The sequence below is a fragment of the Herpailurus yagouaroundi genome, unplaced genomic scaffold, assembly GCF_014898765.1.
Source record: "Herpailurus yagouaroundi ecotype Mexico unplaced genomic scaffold, PumYag 77, whole genome shotgun sequence".
NCBI classification, from domain to species: domain Eukaryota; kingdom Metazoa; phylum Chordata; class Mammalia; order Carnivora; family Felidae; genus Herpailurus; species Herpailurus yagouaroundi.
Genome location: NW_024412388.1, coordinates 42,631,393 through 42,653,054, shown reverse-complemented (window position 1 = coordinate 42,653,054; position 21,662 = coordinate 42,631,393). Strand labels below are relative to the sequence as shown.

Sequence of the window (21,662 nt, the reverse complement as noted above, 5' to 3'; positions counted from 1 at the left end):
AGAACCAGTTTCTCCCCTCTGATGGCAGTGGATACCATCCAGGGAGCTTGGACTTTCACATCCATCTGGCAGTAATGAGGTGCCCTTCCCCTCCCTGCTGGGATAGTCTCATACACAGCCTGATGAGGAGTCAAGTCTTTCACCAATGCCCAACAGTAATGAGGCCACCTCACCCCAAAATGTCAGTGGAAGTCAAATGGGAAGAGAAATGAGGTAGTCACATCCCTCTCTGCTAGGAAGATATCAGTAGAATCCTAGTGGGGAACCAGACTCCATCCCTTGCATAACTGTACTGAGAAGCCCCATGTCTTGGGTGTCAACAGAAGTCAAGAGGAGAACCAGAATATATACCCCAATCTGGCAATAACAAGGTAGGCAATAAAAAGGCCTCTACCTTCCTCAATGGAATGGTGTCAGGGACACAAACCAAAACAGAAAAGTCCCATAATACTTCAAATGTCCAGATGTCAATCAAAAATCACTTATTATACCAAGGAATCACTTATCATAAGATCTCAAAATGAAAAAAGGCTATCTATAGATGTCAACACTGAGATAAGAGAAATGTTAAAATTATTTGACATGGCACAAAAACAGACACATAGACCAATGGAATAGAATAGAAACCCCAGAACTAGACCCACAAACGTATGGCCAACTCATCTTTGACAAAGCAGGAAAGAACATCCAATGGAAAAAAGACAGTCTCTTTAACAAATGGTGCTGGGAGAACTGGACAGCAACATGCAGAAGGTTGAAACTAGACCGCTTTCTCACACCATTCACAAAAATAAACTCAAAATGGATAAAGGACCTGAATGTGAGACAGGAAACCATCAAAACCCTAGAGGAGAAAGCAGGAAAAGACCTCTCTGACCTCAGCCGTAGCAATCTCTTACTCGACACATCCCCAAAGGCAAGGGAATTAAAAGCAAAAGTGAATTACTGGGACCTTATGAAGATAAAAAGCTTCTGCACAGCAAAGGAAACAACCAACAAAACGAAAAGGCAACCAACGGAATGGGAAAAGATATTTGCAAATGACATATCGGACAAAGGCCTAGTATCCAGAATCTATAAAGAGCTCACCAAACTCCACACCTGAAAAGCAAATAACCCAGTGAAGAAATGGGCAGAAAACATGAATAGACACTTCTCTAAAGAAGACATCCGGATGGCCAACAGGCACATGAAAAGATGTTCAGCGTCGCTCCTTATCAGGGAAATACAAATCAAAACCACACTCAGGTATCACCTCACGCCAGTCAGAGTGGCCAAAATGAACAAATCAGGAGACTCTAGATGCTGGAGAGGATGTGGAGAAACGGGAACCCTCTTGCACTGTTGGTGGGAATGCAAATTGGTGCAGCCACTCTGGAAAGCAGTGTGGAGGTTCCTCAGAAAATTAAAAATAGACCTACCCTATGACCCAGCAATAGCACTGCTAGGAATTTATCCAAGGGACACAGGAGTACTGATGCATAGGGGCACTTGTACCCCAATGTTCATAGCAGCACTCTCAACAATAGCCAAATTATGGAAAGAGCCTAAATGTCCATCAACTGATGAATGGATAAAGAAATTGTGGTTTATATACACTATGGAATACTACGTGGCAATGAGAAAAAATGAAATATGGCCTTTTGTAGCAACGTGGATGGAACTGGAGAGTGTGATGCTAAGTGAAATAAGCCATACAGAGAAAGACAGATACCATATGGTTTCACTCTTATGTGGATCCTGAGAAACTTAACAGGAACCCATGGGGGAGGGGAAGGAAAAAAAAAAAAAAGAGGTTAGAGTGGGAGAGAGCCAAAGCATAAGAGACTGTTGAGAACTGAGAGCAAACTGAGGGTTGATGGGGGGTGGGAGGGAGGAGAGGGTGGGTGATGGGTATTGAGGAAGGCACCTTTTGGGACGAGCACTGGGTGTTGTATGGAAACCAATTTGACAATAAATTTCATATATAAATTAAAAAAATAAAAAAATAAAAAAAATAAAAATAAAAATAAATAAAATTATTTGACAGATTTTAAATCCTTTTTTTAAAAAAATGTTATTTATTTGAGAGAGAGAGAGCACGCAGGGGAGAGGCAGACAGAGAGGGAAAGAGACAATCCCAAGCAGTCTCCACACTGTCAGTGAAGATCTTAACGTGGGGTTCGATCTCACAAACCGTGAGATCATGACCTGAGCTGAAACCAAGAGTTGGATGCTTAACTGACTGAGCCCCCTGACATCCCTTGACAGATTTTAAAGGAGCCATCATAAAAATTCATAAGTAATTATAAGCAAGCTCAAAAGAAATGAAAAATTGCCTCAGCAAACAAACAGAAAATATAAAAAGAAATAAAGGGAAATCTTAAAAATGAAAAATAATGGTTGAGCTCAACAACAGAATGTAAGGAACAACAGAATCAGTGAACTAAAAGATAAAACAACAGAAATTACCTAAATCTAAATAACCAGAAAAACATATATATACTGGGAAAAAAAGTGAATAGAGCTATCTATGTTGCTGCAGTCCCAGAAGAAGAGAAACCGGGCAGGACTGCAAAAATACTTAAAGAAATGACTCAAATACTATCAGAATGACTCAAACAAAAAACAGTAATAATAGCAAATGCTGGCAAGTATTTGGAGAAACTGAATTAGTCATATATTGCTGGTAGGAATATAAAATGGTAGAGCTACTCTGGAAAACAGTTTTAAACAAATTTTAGGAGCACTGGGTAGCTGATCAGGGAAATATTCAAGAATTCCTGGCCAGTGCTGAGAGACCCCATCTTTACATTACTGACGCCTCCTCATCATGCAGGTCTCAGCCAAGTTATTGCCTCCCTGGAGAAGCTTTCTCTGACCATCCAATCTAAAGTAGATGCCTTCTTTTTTTATTCTCCCTGAGAGAACCATGTTCTTTTTCCCTCAGAGAATTGATCACAAGTTGTAATTCCATATGTTGGTTTGCTTCTTAATTACAGTTAAGTAAGTTAACAAGTCCTACTGAACAATATGCTCCATGAAAGCAAGATTCCTCCTGTGTTCAATATTGTACACTCAATACCTAACATAACACCAGGTACACAACAGGTGTTTAATAATTTTCTTCTTCTCCGGAGCTTCCTTCTTATACATTTTACTTCTACTGGGCCTCTTCTGAACCCACTAGTAACCCCCTCTACACATATGTTAAGGATCTTCTGTTGAGGACCCTTGTGCAAACCAAAAATGGAAATAGATTCTGAGTTAGGATCATTGTTTTCCTGTTTATACCACAAAATATATTTGCACATATTTTTTAATGTCAGTTTTGTCTTTTATAGATGAAACTTTATTCTCTTAAGACTGATTTTAATCTTATAGTGACTATCACCATGCATTACAAAATGTGCTGTCAAATTTTGATATCATATACATACATTTTGTAAAATAGTTACTCCTGGTCTCTTTGGGTCAATCTATATTAAGTAAATTTTTTTCTTTTTTTTTTTTTAAATATTTATTTATTATTTAGAGAGAGGAGGGGATAGGAGGGACAGAGAGATGGATACAGAGGATCTGTCACAGCAGAGCCTAACGTGGGGCTTGAACTCAGGATCTGTGAGATCATGACTTGAGCCAAAATCAAGTCAGTGGCTTAACCAACTGAGCCACCCAGGTGCTAAGTAAAGTTTTCTAATAACTAAGTTTAAGGTTCTACATTTAATAGTAATGGAATTAAAACAGCAAAGAATTTTTTTAAATTTTTTTATTATTTTTTTTTAACAGCAAAAATTTTTAAAAAGAGCATGATATCTAGAAATCAGTCCTGTGTTTAAGTCCTGGTTCCAACATTTATTGGCTTTTTGACACTAGACAAATTATTCCACAAGTCTAAGATTCCCTATCTATAAAATGGGAATAATTATGTCTCCCTCACAAGGACTGCTATGAAGATTAAATAAGACAATATATATAAAAAGCATTTTGCGAACTGAAAGCACTACCCAAATGTCATTACTACATCTGAAGGAAATCTTTCTGGATTATCTTCCCCTTCTTTCAAAAATGAACATATTTAAGAATCGCCTACTTTTTTCCATGACCAATAATTGTACTTGCTACAGTATATTTAAGCTAAATCTTCCTTCACTGTCATACTATCTACTTGGGTTGTTAGTTGGCAGCCTGTCCCCTTTAGATGATCAATTCTTAGTTTGTTACGAACCAAGGGGGGTGCTTGGGCTGCTCACTCATTTAAGCATCTGACCCTTGATTTAAGCTCAGGTCATGATCTCACAGTTCAATGGGATCAAGCCCCGCATCGGGCTCTGCACTGAAAGCCTGCTTGGGATTCTCTATTTCTCTCTGTCCCTCTTTGCTGCTTCCCCATTCTCTCTCAAATGAACAAACATTAAAAGAGAGAGAGAGAGAGATCTTTCTCAAAAAAAAAAAAAAAAAAAAAAGACCCAAGGTAACTAGAACCATGTATATTTAAGAATATGCTCTAGATTATCTACACTGATGTGGGTATTATTTAGGAGTATCTATGGGACAAAGTGACTTAGGATCCTCCTACTCTACCACAGTTCTCAATACTCCCATTCAAGAATATGCTCTAAATGAAGGTCCCTCAAGCGCTTCTTTCAAGAAGTGAAGTACACAAGCCTAAATGCAAGGATTTCGCCCGACAGCATTTTTTCTTTCTTTCTGGTTTAGACTATAGACAGCAAAAGTGACCAGCAATGTGAGCTCCAGATAAGTGGGGTACTACTCTGGGAGTATGAGATCTCAGTCACCTAGAAAGTCTAGTTGACTATTCAAGGATGAAATCCATAATGTTTCAAAAGGTATTATTCTTTTCAATTTAATCTCAAAACAGAAGGTTGAACATGTCAAGGTCTATCAGTTTAGATTAGGTACAGAGGCATTACCATTAGATGACAAAATTCTTATTCTGATTTCTAATTCTTATGCACACATTCCCTTGAAAGTTTTTAGCACCATGACACAGAATAAGCAAAGATTATGGCAAGAGAATCAAAGATCCCCATAAGTAAAACTTGTTAGCATCTGGCTTATTTTATTTAAAAAAAAATTTTTTTAACATTTATTTATTTTTGAGAGATAGAGTCAAATACAGCGTGAGCAGGGGAGGGGCAGACAGAGAGGGAGACACAGAATCTGAAGCAGGCTCCAGGCTCTGAGCTGTCAGCACAGCGCCCAACACGGGGCTTGAACCGAGATCACGACCTGAGCCGAAGTCATACGCTTAACCAACCGAACCATCCAGGTACCCCAGTATCTGGCTTATTTTAATAAAACCTGCTACCAGTATCATTACTCCTTTGAATTGGGTAAATAAGAAAGAATTTTTGATGTAAAGAAGCTAAGTATTTTCTAAAATCATTATGCTATTAAAAAATGATATTATAAATTCTAAAAGTATTCATAGGACTTCTTCCATTTTATTATCAAAATCTTCAAATACACAGAAAAACTGATATAACAATTTTATAAATTGTGACAAGAATTGGCAGTATGTTCTTTTGCATATTATCAGTAGTATCCATTTGTTTTTCAATTTTTCATATTTTAATTATTATCTCTTAATCTACATTTGACAAATACATAAGTTGAATTTCAAACTTGTCATGTAACATATAATACAGCCTAGAAGTACTGTAAGGTTTTTTTCCCGCAGATTTCTACTTTTTATTATTTTTTTAAGTTTCTTTTTCCAAAGGGCTTGAATATTTTAATGGATAATTTTTTAATTTAATTTAATTTTTAAAAATTTACATCCAAATTAGGTAGCATATAGTGCAACAATGATTTCAGGAGTAGATTCCTTACTGCCCCTTACCCATTTAGCCCATCCCCCCTCCCACAACCCCTCCAGTAACCCTCAGTTTGTTCTCCATATTTATGAGTCTCTTCTGTTTTGTCCCCCTCCCTGTATTTATATTATTTTTGTTTCCCTTCCCTTATGTTCATCTGTTTTGTCTCTTAAAGTCCTCATATGAGTAAAGTCATATGATTTTTGTCTTTCTCTAATTTCACTTCGCATAATACCCTCCAGTTCCATCCACGTAGTTGCAAATGGCAAGATTTCACTCTTTTTGATTGCCAAGTAATACTCCATTGTATATATATACCACATCTTCTTTATCTACTCATCCATCGATGGACATTTGGGCTCTTTCCATACCTTGGCTATTGTTGATAGTGCTGCTATGCACATTGGGGTACATGTGTCCTTTCAAAACAGCACACCTGTATCCGTTGGATAAAATATCTAGTAGTGCAATTGCTGGGTCATAGGGTAGATCTATTTTTAGTTTTTTGAGGAATCTCCATACTGTTTTCCAGAGTGGCTGCACCAGCTTGCATTCCCACAGCTTTCTACTTTTTAAATTTTTATCTTTACTACTGAAGTATAGTTGGCATACAATGTTATATTAGTTTCAGGTGAATAGTATCCACCCTTGATTGTCTGCAAGTGGGTATAATTTTTGCAAAGAGATTAAGTAATTCAGAACATTTTTTGGTGAATAAGGCAGGTAATCACATTGGGGTAACACAATGGGAGGGCAGGTTATTTCTCTGACTCTCAGTTTCCTCATCTGATAGCAGCTTGCAAAGGAGAGGTAGAAAACACACTGATGAAGCATATAGCCTCTCTAAGACACTACTTTGGAGTATAACTATTTAGTTACACTTAAAAATTACTTCCATAATTTTACCCATATAAAGCATTTGCTACAGTGCCTGGTATGTGATAATAAGTATTCGATAACTGTTAGCTGCTATTCTTAGCTATCGGTGGTTATATTTCAAAAATAATGTGGCAAAGTTAAAACTTTAGTTAACATTTTTTTTTTAATGTTCATTTTTTATTTTTGAGAGAAAGAGGGAGAGAGCATTTGCGTGTGGGGAAGGGTCAGAGAGAGAGGGGGACAGAGGATCCAAAGAGGGCTCTGCGCTGATAGCAGTGAGCCCAATGCTGGGCTTGAACTCACAAACCGTGAGATCATGACCTAAGCTGAATTTGGACACTTAACCGACTGAGCCACACAGGCGCCCCAACATTTATGCTTTTGATTTACAAGATTAGTTATATGTATATATATGTGAATTGAGTATGTTAAGCATAATCATTAAACTAAGACTAAGAAAGAAATGTTGGCACTGTCATAATCTCTTAAATTCTTGCGTAGCTCTGTAAGGGATCTTTAACTTTACCATATGTAGTACCTTTGAAATTTACCCTAGTTCCTTTTGGCAGGCTGGAAGAATTCAAACAGACTACAGACTTGAGCAACTAGTGCAAAAAGGAGTGCAGGCGTCTTCTTTCCAAAATTATTCCAAAATGCCTCAATTACAGCCTTATTTCTCCTACCCTTCCTTGGAATGCATTATCTAGATTCAAACTTTATGTATATATAAACTATGTATATAAATATATATATATTTAAGGCCACAGCAAAAATGTATAGCATTATCTGGCATCTAGGAGCAGGGATATCTCTAAGGGGGATGTAGAAAGATTGTGTGGCGGTGAAAACAGCACAGATTTGGAATCAGACAGACTTACATTTAAACCAGGACTGATGCATTGTGACCTTTAACAAGTTACTTCTCTGAACCTAGGTTTCTTTATCTGCTTATATATAAATGGGATAGTAATGGTTATTTTAGAGGGTTTTTGACAAAATTCAAGGAAAACATAAAATGCTGGCATGTAACAGGCAATACATAAATGATAGTTGTTATTATCGCCACACTTTCATTCTATTTTATACTTGTGGACAAATTTTATTTTCTACTTGTAAGAGTTTATGAACCAGAAATATATAAAGACATTATCCCTTTGAACTTAAGCAGAAATAACAAAAATCCTCAATATACGTAAACAGAATTTCAGAGAGAAGACTTTCCCAATTTATGTTCAGAATTTGTTTTTGAAAACAGAAGTACTAAATTAAGCGACACTTTCCCAATTCAAAGGTCAACAGCAGAAGTTAGTTTCTCCCTAATAGTATTTATTCTCCCACTGCCAAATGAAGATGTAAGGTAGGGGTGCCTGAGTGGCTCAGTCGGTTGAGTGTCTGACTCTTGATTTCAGCTCAGGTAGTGATCCCAGGGTTGTGGGATCGAGCCCTGTGTGGGGCTCTGCACTGGTCATGGAGCCTGCTTGAGATTCTCTCTCTCCTGCTGCTCCTCTCCTGTTCATCGTGTGTGTGTGTGTGTGTGTGTGTGTGTGTGTGTGTGTGTGTTTCTCTCTCTCTCAAAAGAAAAAAGGAAAAATGTAAGGTATTTTATACCAGCAAATTTCTAAATGGATATTTTGAAAGTTTAGATAAATTATTTTTGCCATGAGAAAAGCAAAGAAGAAGAAAAAGAAGAAGAAAGATAAAAAGCAATTTTCCCATATTAGAAAAGAAAAATGCTTATTCCAAATTACACAGTAAGTGGCAGGATAGGCAAAAATAAATGAATTCCTCTTCCTGGAATCAGGCTCATCTGGCCTTTTCTAAGAAAATAATTAAATGGCCACAGCAGCATTTCAAAATCCAATGCCAATTAACAGCGCATAATTCTGGTTTCCTCTGTCTAGTTTTTACCATGAAAGGCCATGGTCTGAAGCAGTCGATCAGCCACCTCCTGTGGGAATACTCCAGGTTCCTGCAGACACAATGTTCCATCTTGTCTTGCTGAACAGAACTTCTCAAGGTGAGTAGTCAGGAAATTTAAGCAGATATCAAGTAAGGAATACGGAGATGCCTCCTCCTTGGAGCCCAGAAAAAAACATAAAAGGAATACAAAAGCCAACAAGTTAGTTTCTAGGAAAGTAGAGAACAAAACATTCATTTACTCGTTCAACAAGTATTTTTACTCAGTCCACCATATGTTAGATATTGTGTTAGGCAGTGGGAATACAACAGGTGGCCCATGTTTTCAAGAAGCAGAAGAGAAACATTTAAACAAGCATTTACATAAAGTGCATTAAATACCATATTAGAGGACACATTGGGTAGTATGTAAGCACAAGCAGGGTGCCCTAATCAGTCAAGGATGGTCAGGGAAGACCTCAGAGGTATAGCAGATTAATCTTCCTAAATTACTATTCATGACCCTTCCCTGCTCAAACCTTGAATGGACTTCCATGTGTCCGAAGAAGACAAAATTCTTAGATTATTAGACTGACGACTCAGTTCTTCCAAAATCTAGCCCCATTTATTTTCCAACTTGATCTCCCACAAAATCCCCATCCCAATCTGATAATTTAAACAAGATGAATTTCTGTGGGTAAAAGAATTTGCTTTAGGTGTTAGCATCCTCAAAATAGAAAAGGTTAACCCAGTTATTCCAGTCTGAGGAATAAAGAATTAATCAAATAAGCACAAAGCTGTGAGTGTAAGGGTTTTAATTATAGAAATAAACACTCTAAATATCCCCAATAATATAATTAAAATACAATTATAGGAGCTATTATTCATTACATGCTTTCTATGTGACTGTGCTGAGTATCTTACATGAATTATCCATTATTTCATTTATTCTTTCACCCCTATTCTAAAAAGTAGTCAAGCATTATCTTCATTTTTAAAGTTTTAATTGAAAACTAGCGCAGAAAAGTAACATCTTTCTCATCATTCTGCACACGCTGATAAGGTATATCTTCAAATTAAAAACTGACTCAGGAGCACAAATCTTAAACGCATTATACCATACTTGTGACATTTTAATGGCAGCCATTAAAAAGTACAGTTCAAAGATGTATTAATGATATACAGAAGTACTCATAATTAATGACATACAGAAGTAAGATATAAAAATAGTTTATAGAACTTCCTCAACCTGATAAAGATTATGAGAAACCCAGTCAGTATCATACTTAATGTTTAAAGTCTGAATATTTCCCCACTAAACTCAGGAATAAGACAAAGATACCTGCCTTCACCACTTCTATTCAATATTGTACTGAAGGTCCTAGAATTAAGCAAGAGAAAGAAATAAAAAGCATACAGATTGGAAAGAAAAAGTAAAACCATCATTATTTGCAGGTGACATAATCCTATATAAAGAAAATCCTAAGGAGGGCACCTGGGTGACTCAGCTGAGTGTCCAACTCTTGATTTCGGTGCAGGTCATGGTCTCACAGCTTGTGGGATCAAGGCACGGGTGGGGCTCCGTGCTGACAGTGGGGAGCCTGCTTGGGATTCTCTCTCTCCCTCTCTCTCTGGCTCTCCCCAGCTGGCATGTTCTCCCTCTCTCAAAATAATTAAATAAACATAAAAAAAAAAAAAATAGGGGCGCCTGGGCAGCTCAGTCAGTTAAGTGTCCAACTTCGGCTCAGGTCATGATCTCGTGGTTCGTGAGTTCAAGCCCCGCGTTGGGCTCTGTGCTGACAGCTCAGATCCTGGAGCATGCTTTGGATTCTGTGGCTCCCTCTCTCTCTGCCCCTCCGCTGCTTTGTCTCTTAAAAAATAAATAAATGTTAAAAAAAATAAAAATAAAAAAAGAGAGAGTCCTAAGGAATTAACAACAAAAACTGTCAGAACTTAAAAAAAAAAAACAAAAAACAAGTTCAGCAAGGTTGTAGGCTATAAGACCTGTTTTATTTACAATACATAATATCAATTATATCTATACGCTTATAATAAATAATTTGAAATGAAATTAAGAAAACAATTCCAGGCGTGCCTGGGTGGCTCAGTCAGTTAAGCATCCGATTTCAGCTCAGATCATGATCTCACAGTTCATGGGTTCAAGCCCCATATCGGGCTCTATGCTGACAGCTCAAGCCTGGAGCCTCCTTCAGAGTCTCTGTCTCCCTTTCTCTCCGCCTCTCCCCCAATTGTGCTAATTCTCCCTCTCAAAAATAAATAAAACATGAAAAAAATAAAAAGAAAATTCCATTTACAATAGCATCAAAAACAATAAAATAGGAACAAATTTAAGAAAAGTGTTAAAATAAAACATTAAAGACCTAAATGGAAAGACATCCACATTTATAGATCAGAAAACTTAATATTATTAATTGATCTACAGATTCAATACAATCTCCATCAAAATCCAGCTTACTTTTTGCAGAAATTAACAAGCTGATCTTAAAATTCATATGTAAATACAAGGGATCTAGCCAGACTATGGAAAGAGCCCAAATGTCCACTGACTGATGAATGGATAAAGAAGATGTGGTATATACACACAATGCAATATTACTCAGTGATCAAAAAGAATGAAATCTTTTTGCAATGATGTGGATTGAGGTGGAGTGTATTATGTTAATGAAATAAGTCAGTTGGAGAAAAACAAATACCATATGATTACACTCATCTGTGGAATTTAAGAAACAAAACAGATGAACATATGGGAAGGAGAAAAAAAGAGAGGGGACTCTTAATGATAGAGAACAAACAGGGTTGATGGGGGAGGGGGGCGTGGATGGGGGAATGGGCTAGATGAGTGATGGGTATCAAGGAGGGCACTTGTTATGATGAGCCCTGGGTATTGTATGTAAGTGATGAACTACTGAATTCTACTCTTGAAACCAATATTGCACTGTACATTAACTAAATAGCATTCAAATAAAAATTTGAAGGAAAAAGAAAAGAAATACAAGGGACCTAGAATAACTGAAATAATCTTGGAAAAGAACAACAAAGTTGGAGGACCCACACTTGCCGATTTTGAAACTTACCACAAAGCTACAGTAATTGAGATAGTGTAGTAATTCAGATAGAATAGATATATAGATCAATTAAATAGAACTGAGAATCCAGAAATAAACTCATATTTATGGTCAATGTTTTTTTTAATTTTTTTTTTAATGTTTATTTTTGAGAGACAGAGAGAGACAGAGCATGAGCAGGGAAGGGGCAGAGAGAGAGGGAGACACAGAATCTGAAACAGGGTCTAGGTTCTGAGCTGTAAGCACAGAGCCCGATGCAGGGCTCGAACTCACAAACTGCGAGATCCTGACCCAAGCCGAAGTCGGATGCTCAACCGACTGAGCTGCCTAGGTGCCCCAATGGTAAATATTTTTTTATGGTCAATATTTTTGACAAGCATGCCTAGACAATTAAATGGGCAAAAGAACAGGCTTATAAACAAATAATGCTGGGACAAATGGACATCTACATACAAAAGGACAAAGATGGGAGTCCAACTTCACATCATATACAAAAATTAACTTAAGATGGATCAAAGACCTAAATGTAATAGCTAATTAACATCTTGGATGAAAACACTGGTATAAATCTTCCTGATTTTGGATTAATAAATGGTTTCTCAGATACAACACCAAAAGAACAAACAACCAAAGAAAAAACAGACACTTTTAATCTCATCAAAATAAGAAACTTTTGTGCTTCAAAGGTCATCATCAGGAAAATGAAAAGAAAGCCCACAGAATGGGAGAAATGAGTTGCAAATCATATATCTAATAAGAGATTTGTATCTAGAATATATAAATAACCCTTACAACTCAATAATAAAAAAACTCAATTAAAAACAGGCAAAGGTCTGAATAGATGTTTCTCCAAATAAGTATAAATGATCACTAATCATATGAAAAATGTTCAACATTATTAGCGATCAGGGAAATGCAAATCAAAATCATAATGAAATAAATACCTTACATCCAAGAGGGTGGCTATAATCAGGAAGTCAAATAATGAGTGTTGGTGAAGATATAGAAAAACTGGAACTCTCATACATTGCTAGTGGGACTATAAAGTGATGTGGACACTTTGAGGAAAAAAAGTATACCATTTTACCATATAACTTAGTAATTCCAGCCCTGCGTATCTACCTAAGGGAAAAGAAAAACTTGTATGTGAATATTTATAGAAAACTTATCAGAATAACTAAAAAGTAGGAACAACCCAAATGTCTATCAACTGATGAACAGATAAACAAAATATAGCATATCTACAGAATGGAATACTATTTAGCAAAAAAAAAAAAAAAAAAAAAAAAAAAAAAAAAAATCCTGATACATTACACAACATGGATGGACCTTGAAAATAGTACACTAAGTGGGGCACCTGGCTGGATCAGTTGGAGGAGCATGTGACTCTTCATCTCAGGGTTGTGAGTTCAAGCCCTACATTGGGTGTAGAGATTACTTACAACAAACAAATAAATGAACTTAAAAAAAATAGTATGCTAAGTGAAGAAAGCCAGTCACAAAAGAACATATACCGTATAATTCTATATATAAAATGTCCAGAATAGGCAAATCTATACAGACAGAAAGTAGATAACTGGATGCTAGGGATGGGTGGAGGAAGAGCTGAAGGAAAATGGGAAGTGAGTGCTCATGGCTATAGGGCTTTTTTTGTGGGGCAGTGATGAAAATGTTCTAAATTCATTGTGGTTATAGCTGCACAACTCTACAAATATATTAAAAACCACTGAATTGGGATACACTTTAAATGGGTGAACTGCATAATATGTGAATTATATCTCAATAAAACTGTCGTAAAAAATAGTTTATAGGGGCACCTGGCTGGCTCAGTTGGTAGAGCATGCAACTTTTGATCTCAGGGTCGTGAGTTCAAGCCCCACATTGGACATGGAGCCTACTTTTAAAAAAAAGTTTATGAAACTGTAAATAAATACAAGACTAGAAAAAAAATACATCAAAATGTCAATGGTAGTTAATTTTGGGGATGTTACCAGTTTTCTTCTCTGAAAAAAAAATCAGACTTTCTATTCAGCACAGATTTCTATAATCAAAAATTGTTATTAAAATATTTACATGTTACAGTTTACAGAGTGCTTTCACATTCACATATTTGATTTTGTACTGAGTAAGGTGAGTAACAAATATATTATTTTATACATGAGGAAACAGACTTCATAAAAGCCATAAATGGCTGGCCCAGTGTGACATTGACTATTGGCTGCCAACCCTAATATCTGTCCTCTGTTTCTATGTTAATAAAACCTTTTATTTTTACCTGACCACACAACCACTTGTAGCAAAGACCACACATCCCAGGTTCCTCTGCAGCTAGATGTAGTAAGGACACATTAGAACAATTTCAAAGGAAATAATTCATCAAATTCAACTGCTGCCACCTAGAACTTTACCTATCTTATTTCCCAAGTTTTAACTATGAATTCTTCCTGCTTTTTCTATTCTTCATTGTACCATTTTCCTAAATGTTTAAAATTCATCCCCCAGATGAAACAAGCTATATTTCCACCTCAGTTGGTAAACTTCAAAATTATTTATTTTGCAGAAGAGAAAATAAATGAAAGTTGTGTGTCAGAGGGAAGATATCACACTTTATGAGTACATGCTTTTTACAAGACATTTAGCAGAATAAACTCAGGAAGTAATATATGAAGGTTTATAATATTAAATAATCATTCTTTAAGAAGTGGTAAAATATACTCAACAAGGAGGTTTGGACCCCATAAGTTTTTCCTTTTCAAGGAAATTCCACTTTATCTTGTTAATTGGTAAGCCAAAGAATTTTCCAGATAGTTGCTCTCCTGTTGGGAAGTGTATCTGCCTAATATTAATAACCTGGGCTTTGGAGCTAGAGTGCACATCCTAACTTCTTACTTGCTAACTGTGTGACATCATACACATTACCCAAACTTTTGTTCTTCAGTTTTCTCACTTATAATAGGGATAATCATAATGCCTATCTCATGAAGTTGTTGTGAGGATTAAATGAGATAAAGCAGGAACCAGAGAACATAGGATAATGGCAGTGTGTCTGGAAACACAGAGCTTGTAAGGGACAGAGCCAGAATTGAAACCCAGGAAATGTGGCTCCAGAGCCTACAACTTTATCCAATGGCAATATATTACCTTTTCAACTTTATATACCAATGTTGAATACAGTATCTCACCTATACTCAAAAGTAGGCCTGTGATATGAACAAGGATAATCACCCCCATTTAAGAACAGAGAGGTTATGTATCAAGCAGTGAAAGAACTAGAACTATACTTAGGTTATCTAAGCCAATATCTAAACTCCCATGATTCCCCAAATCCTAGTAATTTAAGCTAATACAGAAGTATTGAGAGACCAGTGCTTTCTACTTTATTTTTTTTTTAAGTTTATTTATTTATTTTGAGAGAGAGAGAGAGAGAGAGAGAGAGAGAAAGCAGGGGAGGGACACAGAGAGAGGGAGAGAGAGAAAGAATCCCAAGCAGGTTCTGCCTGATCCGGGGCTCGAGCTCACAAACCATGAGATCGTGGCCTAAGCCAAAATCAAGAGTCAGACACTTAACCAACTGAACCACCCAGACGCCCCCTACTTTATTTTGAAACAAATAACAGTAGCACAGAAGACTAAAAAAGAAAGGATAAAGGAGAAGCTAGAATTCAGTGCCTAAAAAATGAATCTCTTGGAAATTCCTGCTCAGAGATTTTCCCCTTTACCAACTAGGTACACCCCCGGCAGAGTAAGAACAAAACTCCTACCAAAAATAGCAGAAGAGAGAGGAGGTCAAATCTGACTTCATTTGAATGTTTTTGTTTTTTTAAATTTATTTATGGGGGGGGGGGAGGGGAATAGAGACAGAATCCAAAGCAACCTCCTCACGGAGCGCGACTCAAGGCTCAAACCTACTCATGATCTGAGCTGAAACCAAGAGTCAGATGCTTACCTAACTGAGCCACCCAGGTGCCCCTGACTTCATCTGGATCATAAAACAATCCACACAGTTCAAAGACTAAACAATTTCTAGAAAGAATAGGAGAGTTTTTTTTTTTTGAGAGACGAGAAAGAATCTTCTTTGTGTGTGTGTGTGTGTGTGTGTGTGTATTTTGAGAGCGAGTAAGTGTGAGTGGGGGAGAGGTGTAGGGGTGTTAGGTGGGGATTGAGAGAGAGAAAATCTTTTTTAAAAATTTTTTTTTCAACGTTTATTTATTTTTGGAACAGAGAGAGACAGAGCATGAACGGGGGAGGGGCGGAGAGAGAGGGAGACACAGAATCAGAAACAGGCTCCAGTCTCCGAGCCATCAGCCCAGAGCCTGACGCGGGGCTCGAACTCACGGACCGCAAGATCGTGACCGGCTGAAGTCGGACGCTTAACCGACTGCGCCACCCAGGCGCCCCGAGAGAGAGAAAATCTTAAACTGACTCCTAACCCAGCTCCAAGCCGACAATGTGGGGGCTTGATCTCAAAAACTGTGAGATCATGACCTGAGCTGAAATCAAGAGTCTGAGGTTTAATTGCTTAACCGACTGCGCCACCCAGGTACTCCAGGAAAGTTCTTTTTAATTAATTGAAATGCAATCTATTCAATCCAGCCCTACCCAGTTCTTTAATGCACAGCTCTTATCCTATTACTCTACTTCTAAAAAAGAGTTTCGAAGGTGCCATATTATCTATAACCACAGTTCTCATGCTGGGAACACATACAAGGGGTTCCCAGCAGAGGTGTGCCAGGGAACTAAAGCTAGAGAATAAACTTGGCACATCACAGAACATTAAACATATCCAAAGATTATTTGAGGGGATGAAGAGTATGGGAGGATGGCAGAGAGGGAATTATGTAACCAATACGTGACTTCAAATATTTTTGTACTGAAACAAATACATGATGTAGAGGGCAAACACTGCATGAATTTTAAGACAAAACAGAAGTTATCAAGAAATTAATGTTTGTAACACCAGCTTCTAAAAATTCCCTTTCCTATCCCACAGCAAATTTAGTTTCTTCTGCTGTTAGAAGTTGGAAAAACAGGGGTGCCCAGGTGGCCTCGACAGTTAAGCATCTGACTCTTGATTTTGACTCAGGTCATGATTTCACAGTTCGTGATTTAGAGCTCCACATAGGGCCTGAGCTGACAGTGTGGAGCCTGCCTGGGATTCTCTCTCTCTGCCCTTTCCCAACTCATGCTCTCTCGCTCTCTCTCTCAAAATAAATAAATAACTTAAAAAAAAAAAAAAAAAAAAAGAAGTTGGAAAAACAAAGACCTTAAGAATAAAGTGTAAACACTTCAGCAAGGTATTCAAAATGTTTTACTAACAGGCTCCAACCATTCAACTCTCATTTTCCACACTGTTCCCTTCTCCCACCAAATATGCTACCTACCAGGTACACTAAATTATGTGTAACTTAATGCAACCTACTACTTAACACTGTTCCTTAAGCACTGTGACAGGCACTTAGATACCTCTGAGTCTTTTTTTTAGATTAGTACTTCTATGTGGTAAAATTTCACGTGTCCTTCAAAATTCAGTCAAACATCACAAGTTCTGTGATGTCTTTGTTAATTTCCAAAGCAGATTTTACTCTCAGCACCTGACAAATTAAACTGCACCTAACAACAGCTATCATGTACTGAATGATAGCTGTGTGGTACCAGGCACTAACGTAACTACTTTATACATGCTTGCAATCTCAAAACAACTTTGTTTTGAACAAAGTAAGTAAACCGAGGCTCAGAAAAATTAATTTACATGTCAAAGATAAAACAGCCAGCAGATGGCAGAACAAGAATAAAAATTACCACTGCTATTTTTCATGAAACACTAAGTCTCAGGTCCTGGTTCAGAGCTCTTTTAGATACATGAGTTCTTTCAATTTCTATGAATCAAGCACCATTACAAGATGCATTTTAAAAATGAGGAAACTGAGATTTAGGTTAAACATCTTCCTCATATTTACATGGCCAACAGGTTACTCAACTGGGACTCCTAACACAAGAATGAGATTTAAGCTTTTTAAGCTTTTACCCACTAAGCTATAACAGTATCACAATCATAATTATTGAGCTCATGCTATTTGTTAATATATGCTATATGCCTAAACTATGGTCAGCACTTTACATATATAATTTCATTTACTTCCCATGAGAATTCTGTAAGTTAAATTCTATCAGTATCTCCATTCTACAAAGATGAGGATGCTGAGGTTTTGAGTGGTTAAGTAATCTGCTTAAGATGATAGAGCTAAGAAGTGGCAAAGCCAAGGACTAGACCTCAGGCAATCTGACTGTAAAGTTAATTTTGTGCTTTAATCACTACATAACAAGCTGCCACTTATATCTGACTCCAAATCTAGGTTTCTTTTACAATGCCATGTTAACCACAGTTATTAATCACTGTGTGTCTCCCCCACCAGACCATGATGTTCTTTAAGTTCAAGGAACCTATTAACGCTTTTCTTTTTTTAAGATTTTAAGTAATCTCCACACCCAACATGGGGCTCAAAGTCACAATTCCAAGACCAAGAGTTGCATACTTTACCGACTGTACCAGCCAGATGCCCCTTAATGTTTGCTTTATATTCCTAGCACCCAGCACAGTCCCTGACATTTGCTGGTTTAAAGAAAAAGAAAGAAAAGAAAGAAAGAAAAAGAAAGAAAGAGAAAGAAAAGGGATTCAAATTAGAACCAGTAAAGGGACTTGTCCAGTGTCACAATATTTCTAAGAAGTAGGGCCAAGACACAAACCCAGATCTGTTGATAATGAAGTCCATACTTCTTCCACTATACCATACCATCTCTCAGAACAATTATTAGTTTGGCACTGATGCAAATTCCAAAAAACAGTTTGGGCTCAGTGATTGTTACGATGGCTCAGACATGAGGTGATGATGCTGTGGATTAGGGTAGAGGTAATGAAAACGGAAAAAACAACCAAAAGTAAAAAATAATTTGAGGAAAGAATTGACAACATGAAGTAAGTATTTCTGAACCCCAGTACCTACCACAATGCCTGGCACTCTACTAAACAGACAAATGTTCTCTGAAGGACTGACCAACATTCATCATATAGCATACTTTTGACACACATTATCTCATTTAGCCCTTACAACAGTCTTGAGGACTGGTATAACAGACATTTTGTATATGATGATACCAGAGCTCAGAAAGAATATGACCAAATTCATCCAGTTAGAATGTGGTAGAATTGAGTTTTGAATCAAGGTATATAATTTCAAATATTATGCCCTTTTTCTTATCTTATATAGCACCCTAAGGTGAAGAAGGGAAGTAGGAAGAAGGGAAGCTGAGATAAAAAGGAAAAAAAACAAAAACAAAAACAAAAACAACTCCAAGATTTAAAGGAGTTAACCAGGGGGCACCTGGGTGGCGCAGTCGGTTAAGCGTCCGACTTCAGCCAGGTCACGATCTTGCGGTCTGTGAGTTCGAGCCCCGCGTCGGGCTCTGGGCTGATGGCTCAGAGCCTGGAGCCTGTTTCCGATTCTGTGTCTCCCTCTCTCTCTGACCCTCCCCCGTTCATGCTCTGTCTCTCTCTGTCCCAAAAATAAATAAACGTTGAAAAAAAAAATTAAAAAAAAAATAAATAAAATAAAGGAGTTAACCAGGAAGGAAAAAATGTGTGTGTGTGTGTGTGTGTGTGTGTGTGTGTGTGTGTGTGTGTGTGTAACAAGAGGGGAGCAAAATAAAGCACATGGAATAAAATGCTAACATTTTGGGCAATTTTGGTGACTGTTACATAAGAATTCTTTGTATTATTTTTGCAACTTTTTATAAGTCTTAAATTGTCAAAATAAAAAGTTAGAAAATAAAAATAAAAAACGAAATAGTGATTAATACTCACATAACCTCACTGACAAAACTGAAGACTAGGCAAAGGATTACTTCTTCAGAAGAATTTGTTGTAGTCATGGAGTCTGTCTGCTTAGGCAAGTACAGAAAAGGAACTAATGCTTTGGTGAAAGAACTGAGCTGAATATACAGATTTAATTAGCATCCCCTAGTGGTGACAACTGAATGGTAAGAATAGATAAATTCTCAGAGGGAGTGACAGATCAGTAGAGATTAACTAAGCCCTATAATTAACTATCACAAGTATAGCAGGCAGAATGACATGGTCCCTGAACAACGGCTGAAAAAATATCCTATAGCAAATAGGAAAAACACCAATTTCCAGTATGAAAGAACAACACAGCTCTTTTAAACATTTTTTTGGTTAATATGGTATTTTCTGGAACAGGATATAATCCTGACACAGTGAATTATTCAAATAAAGTTTGCCCAGATTGGTCTTCTCCAATACTGCTGGTCAGAGTGTAAACAGGCACAATTTTTCTGGATATGAAAGATTTAATAATAGTCTTTAAAACATACACACTCTTGATCCAGTACCTCTTCATCCAAGAATTTACCTAAAAAATAGTAAATGATCAGAGATATTAACAAAGGTATTTACACAAAGGGAGTGATCACAGTTTTTCTGACAAAAAAAAAAAAATTGACACATACAAATGTCTAAAATAGGGGGAGGGGTGCCTGGCTGGCACAGTCAGTAGAGCACATGACTCTTGATCTCGGGGTTGTGAGTTCGAGCCCCACGTTGGGTTTTGAGATTACTTAAAGATAAAATCTTTAAAAAAAATAGGGGGAAATGGTAAGCAAATCATAGTGTATCAACTCTGTAGAATATTACACAGCAATATGTATGGTTCTGAGTAAATTTTAAAGACATGGCAAAACACTAAGAATAAAGTATTAACCTAAGTTAAATAAAAAATATATGCAGCAGGATTTTAATTAAACATCTATACAGTCATAGGAAATTATATTGCCTGAAAAGCATTTCAGAAGATTAGAGAGCTGCCTCCAAATTAAATAATATGCTGTCGTATATCTACAGAGAAGAGCAAGGGAAAGACATGAAATAAAATAGGATAGACGATACCTCAAAGGTAGGGAAAGTGGCATAAAGGAATGGTGCACACAGGGAAAAAAATGGCAGTGGTCATGCTCTATTTCTTAACTTGGGATACTAGGTTTTTAGGTATTTGTTTACTATGTTTCATGACTTACATAAATGTTTCATATGGTCTTCTGAATATATCAAATTATTAAAAATGGAAAAAAGACAAAAATAAAAATTAATGGAAACCAAAAAAGCTGTATTTGTTTCTGCTTTTCGAGTATTATAAAATAACCAAGAAACTGTCATTTTATCAGAGACGATATTTTTCAATATAATAGTTTCATATTCAAACTAAAACAGACATTTGATTGGACTCAGTAACAATATTTTAATTTTGAATGATAACATGTATGTGTACACACGTGCATGGGCACACATATTATTCCTGAATTGGCCATAATGTAACTTCTTACCACTGCTCTTATACCCTTTCCCAATGTAGTCTTACATTCCCCACAGGTTTTACCATCTGCTAGTGATGGACTGTTGGAAAGGGAGCCTTAGGAGGGTTTTCAGAAGAAAAGCAGAGGAGCAGCTATGATGTATAAGGGAAGCAGACAGGAAATAAAAAGAGAATTTTGAGAAGCAGATCTGTGAACTCCCTTCTACTTCACAATGTTGCACAATTTACAAATAAAGACTTACACTTATTTTGAAATGACTTTTTGGCTGTGGGGGATTATGGTCCATGGATTATGATACTGTTAAGACTAGATAGATACATAGGTCACAATTTAAACAGTTATATATAAGCAGTTAAAGAATTTCTCCTACTATTAAAGCTAGGTATATACACAAATCTTCTCTTCTGCACCTGTGTTTAGATATTACAGAGCAGGGCCTTGAAGGAACAAAACAGAGGAAAAAAATGACTAGAATGAAAGGATGTCAAAAGAGGTCTTGACGTGACATTACCTACAAGAGACACAAAAGGCTCTCAAATGTTGGAAATGTTGAAGGAAGGAAGGAAGGAAGGAAGGAAGGAAGGAAGGAAGGAAGGAA

General features: G+C 36.9%; 1 protein-coding gene across 1 annotated transcript in view; it reads right to left on the bottom strand.

Annotated features, from left to right (window-relative positions):
• The window catches only part of ZYG11B (zyg-11 family member B, cell cycle regulator), a 95,976-nt gene that overhangs the window by 60,677 nt on the left and 13,637 nt on the right, over positions 1 to 21,662 (bottom strand). Inside the window, exon 2 of the mRNA XM_040470263.1 lies at positions 8,607 to 8,772. Coding sequence (XP_040326197.1) covers positions 8,607 to 8,772 — 166 coding nt within the window. The remainder of the gene's footprint in view (positions 1 to 8,606; positions 8,773 to 21,662) is intronic.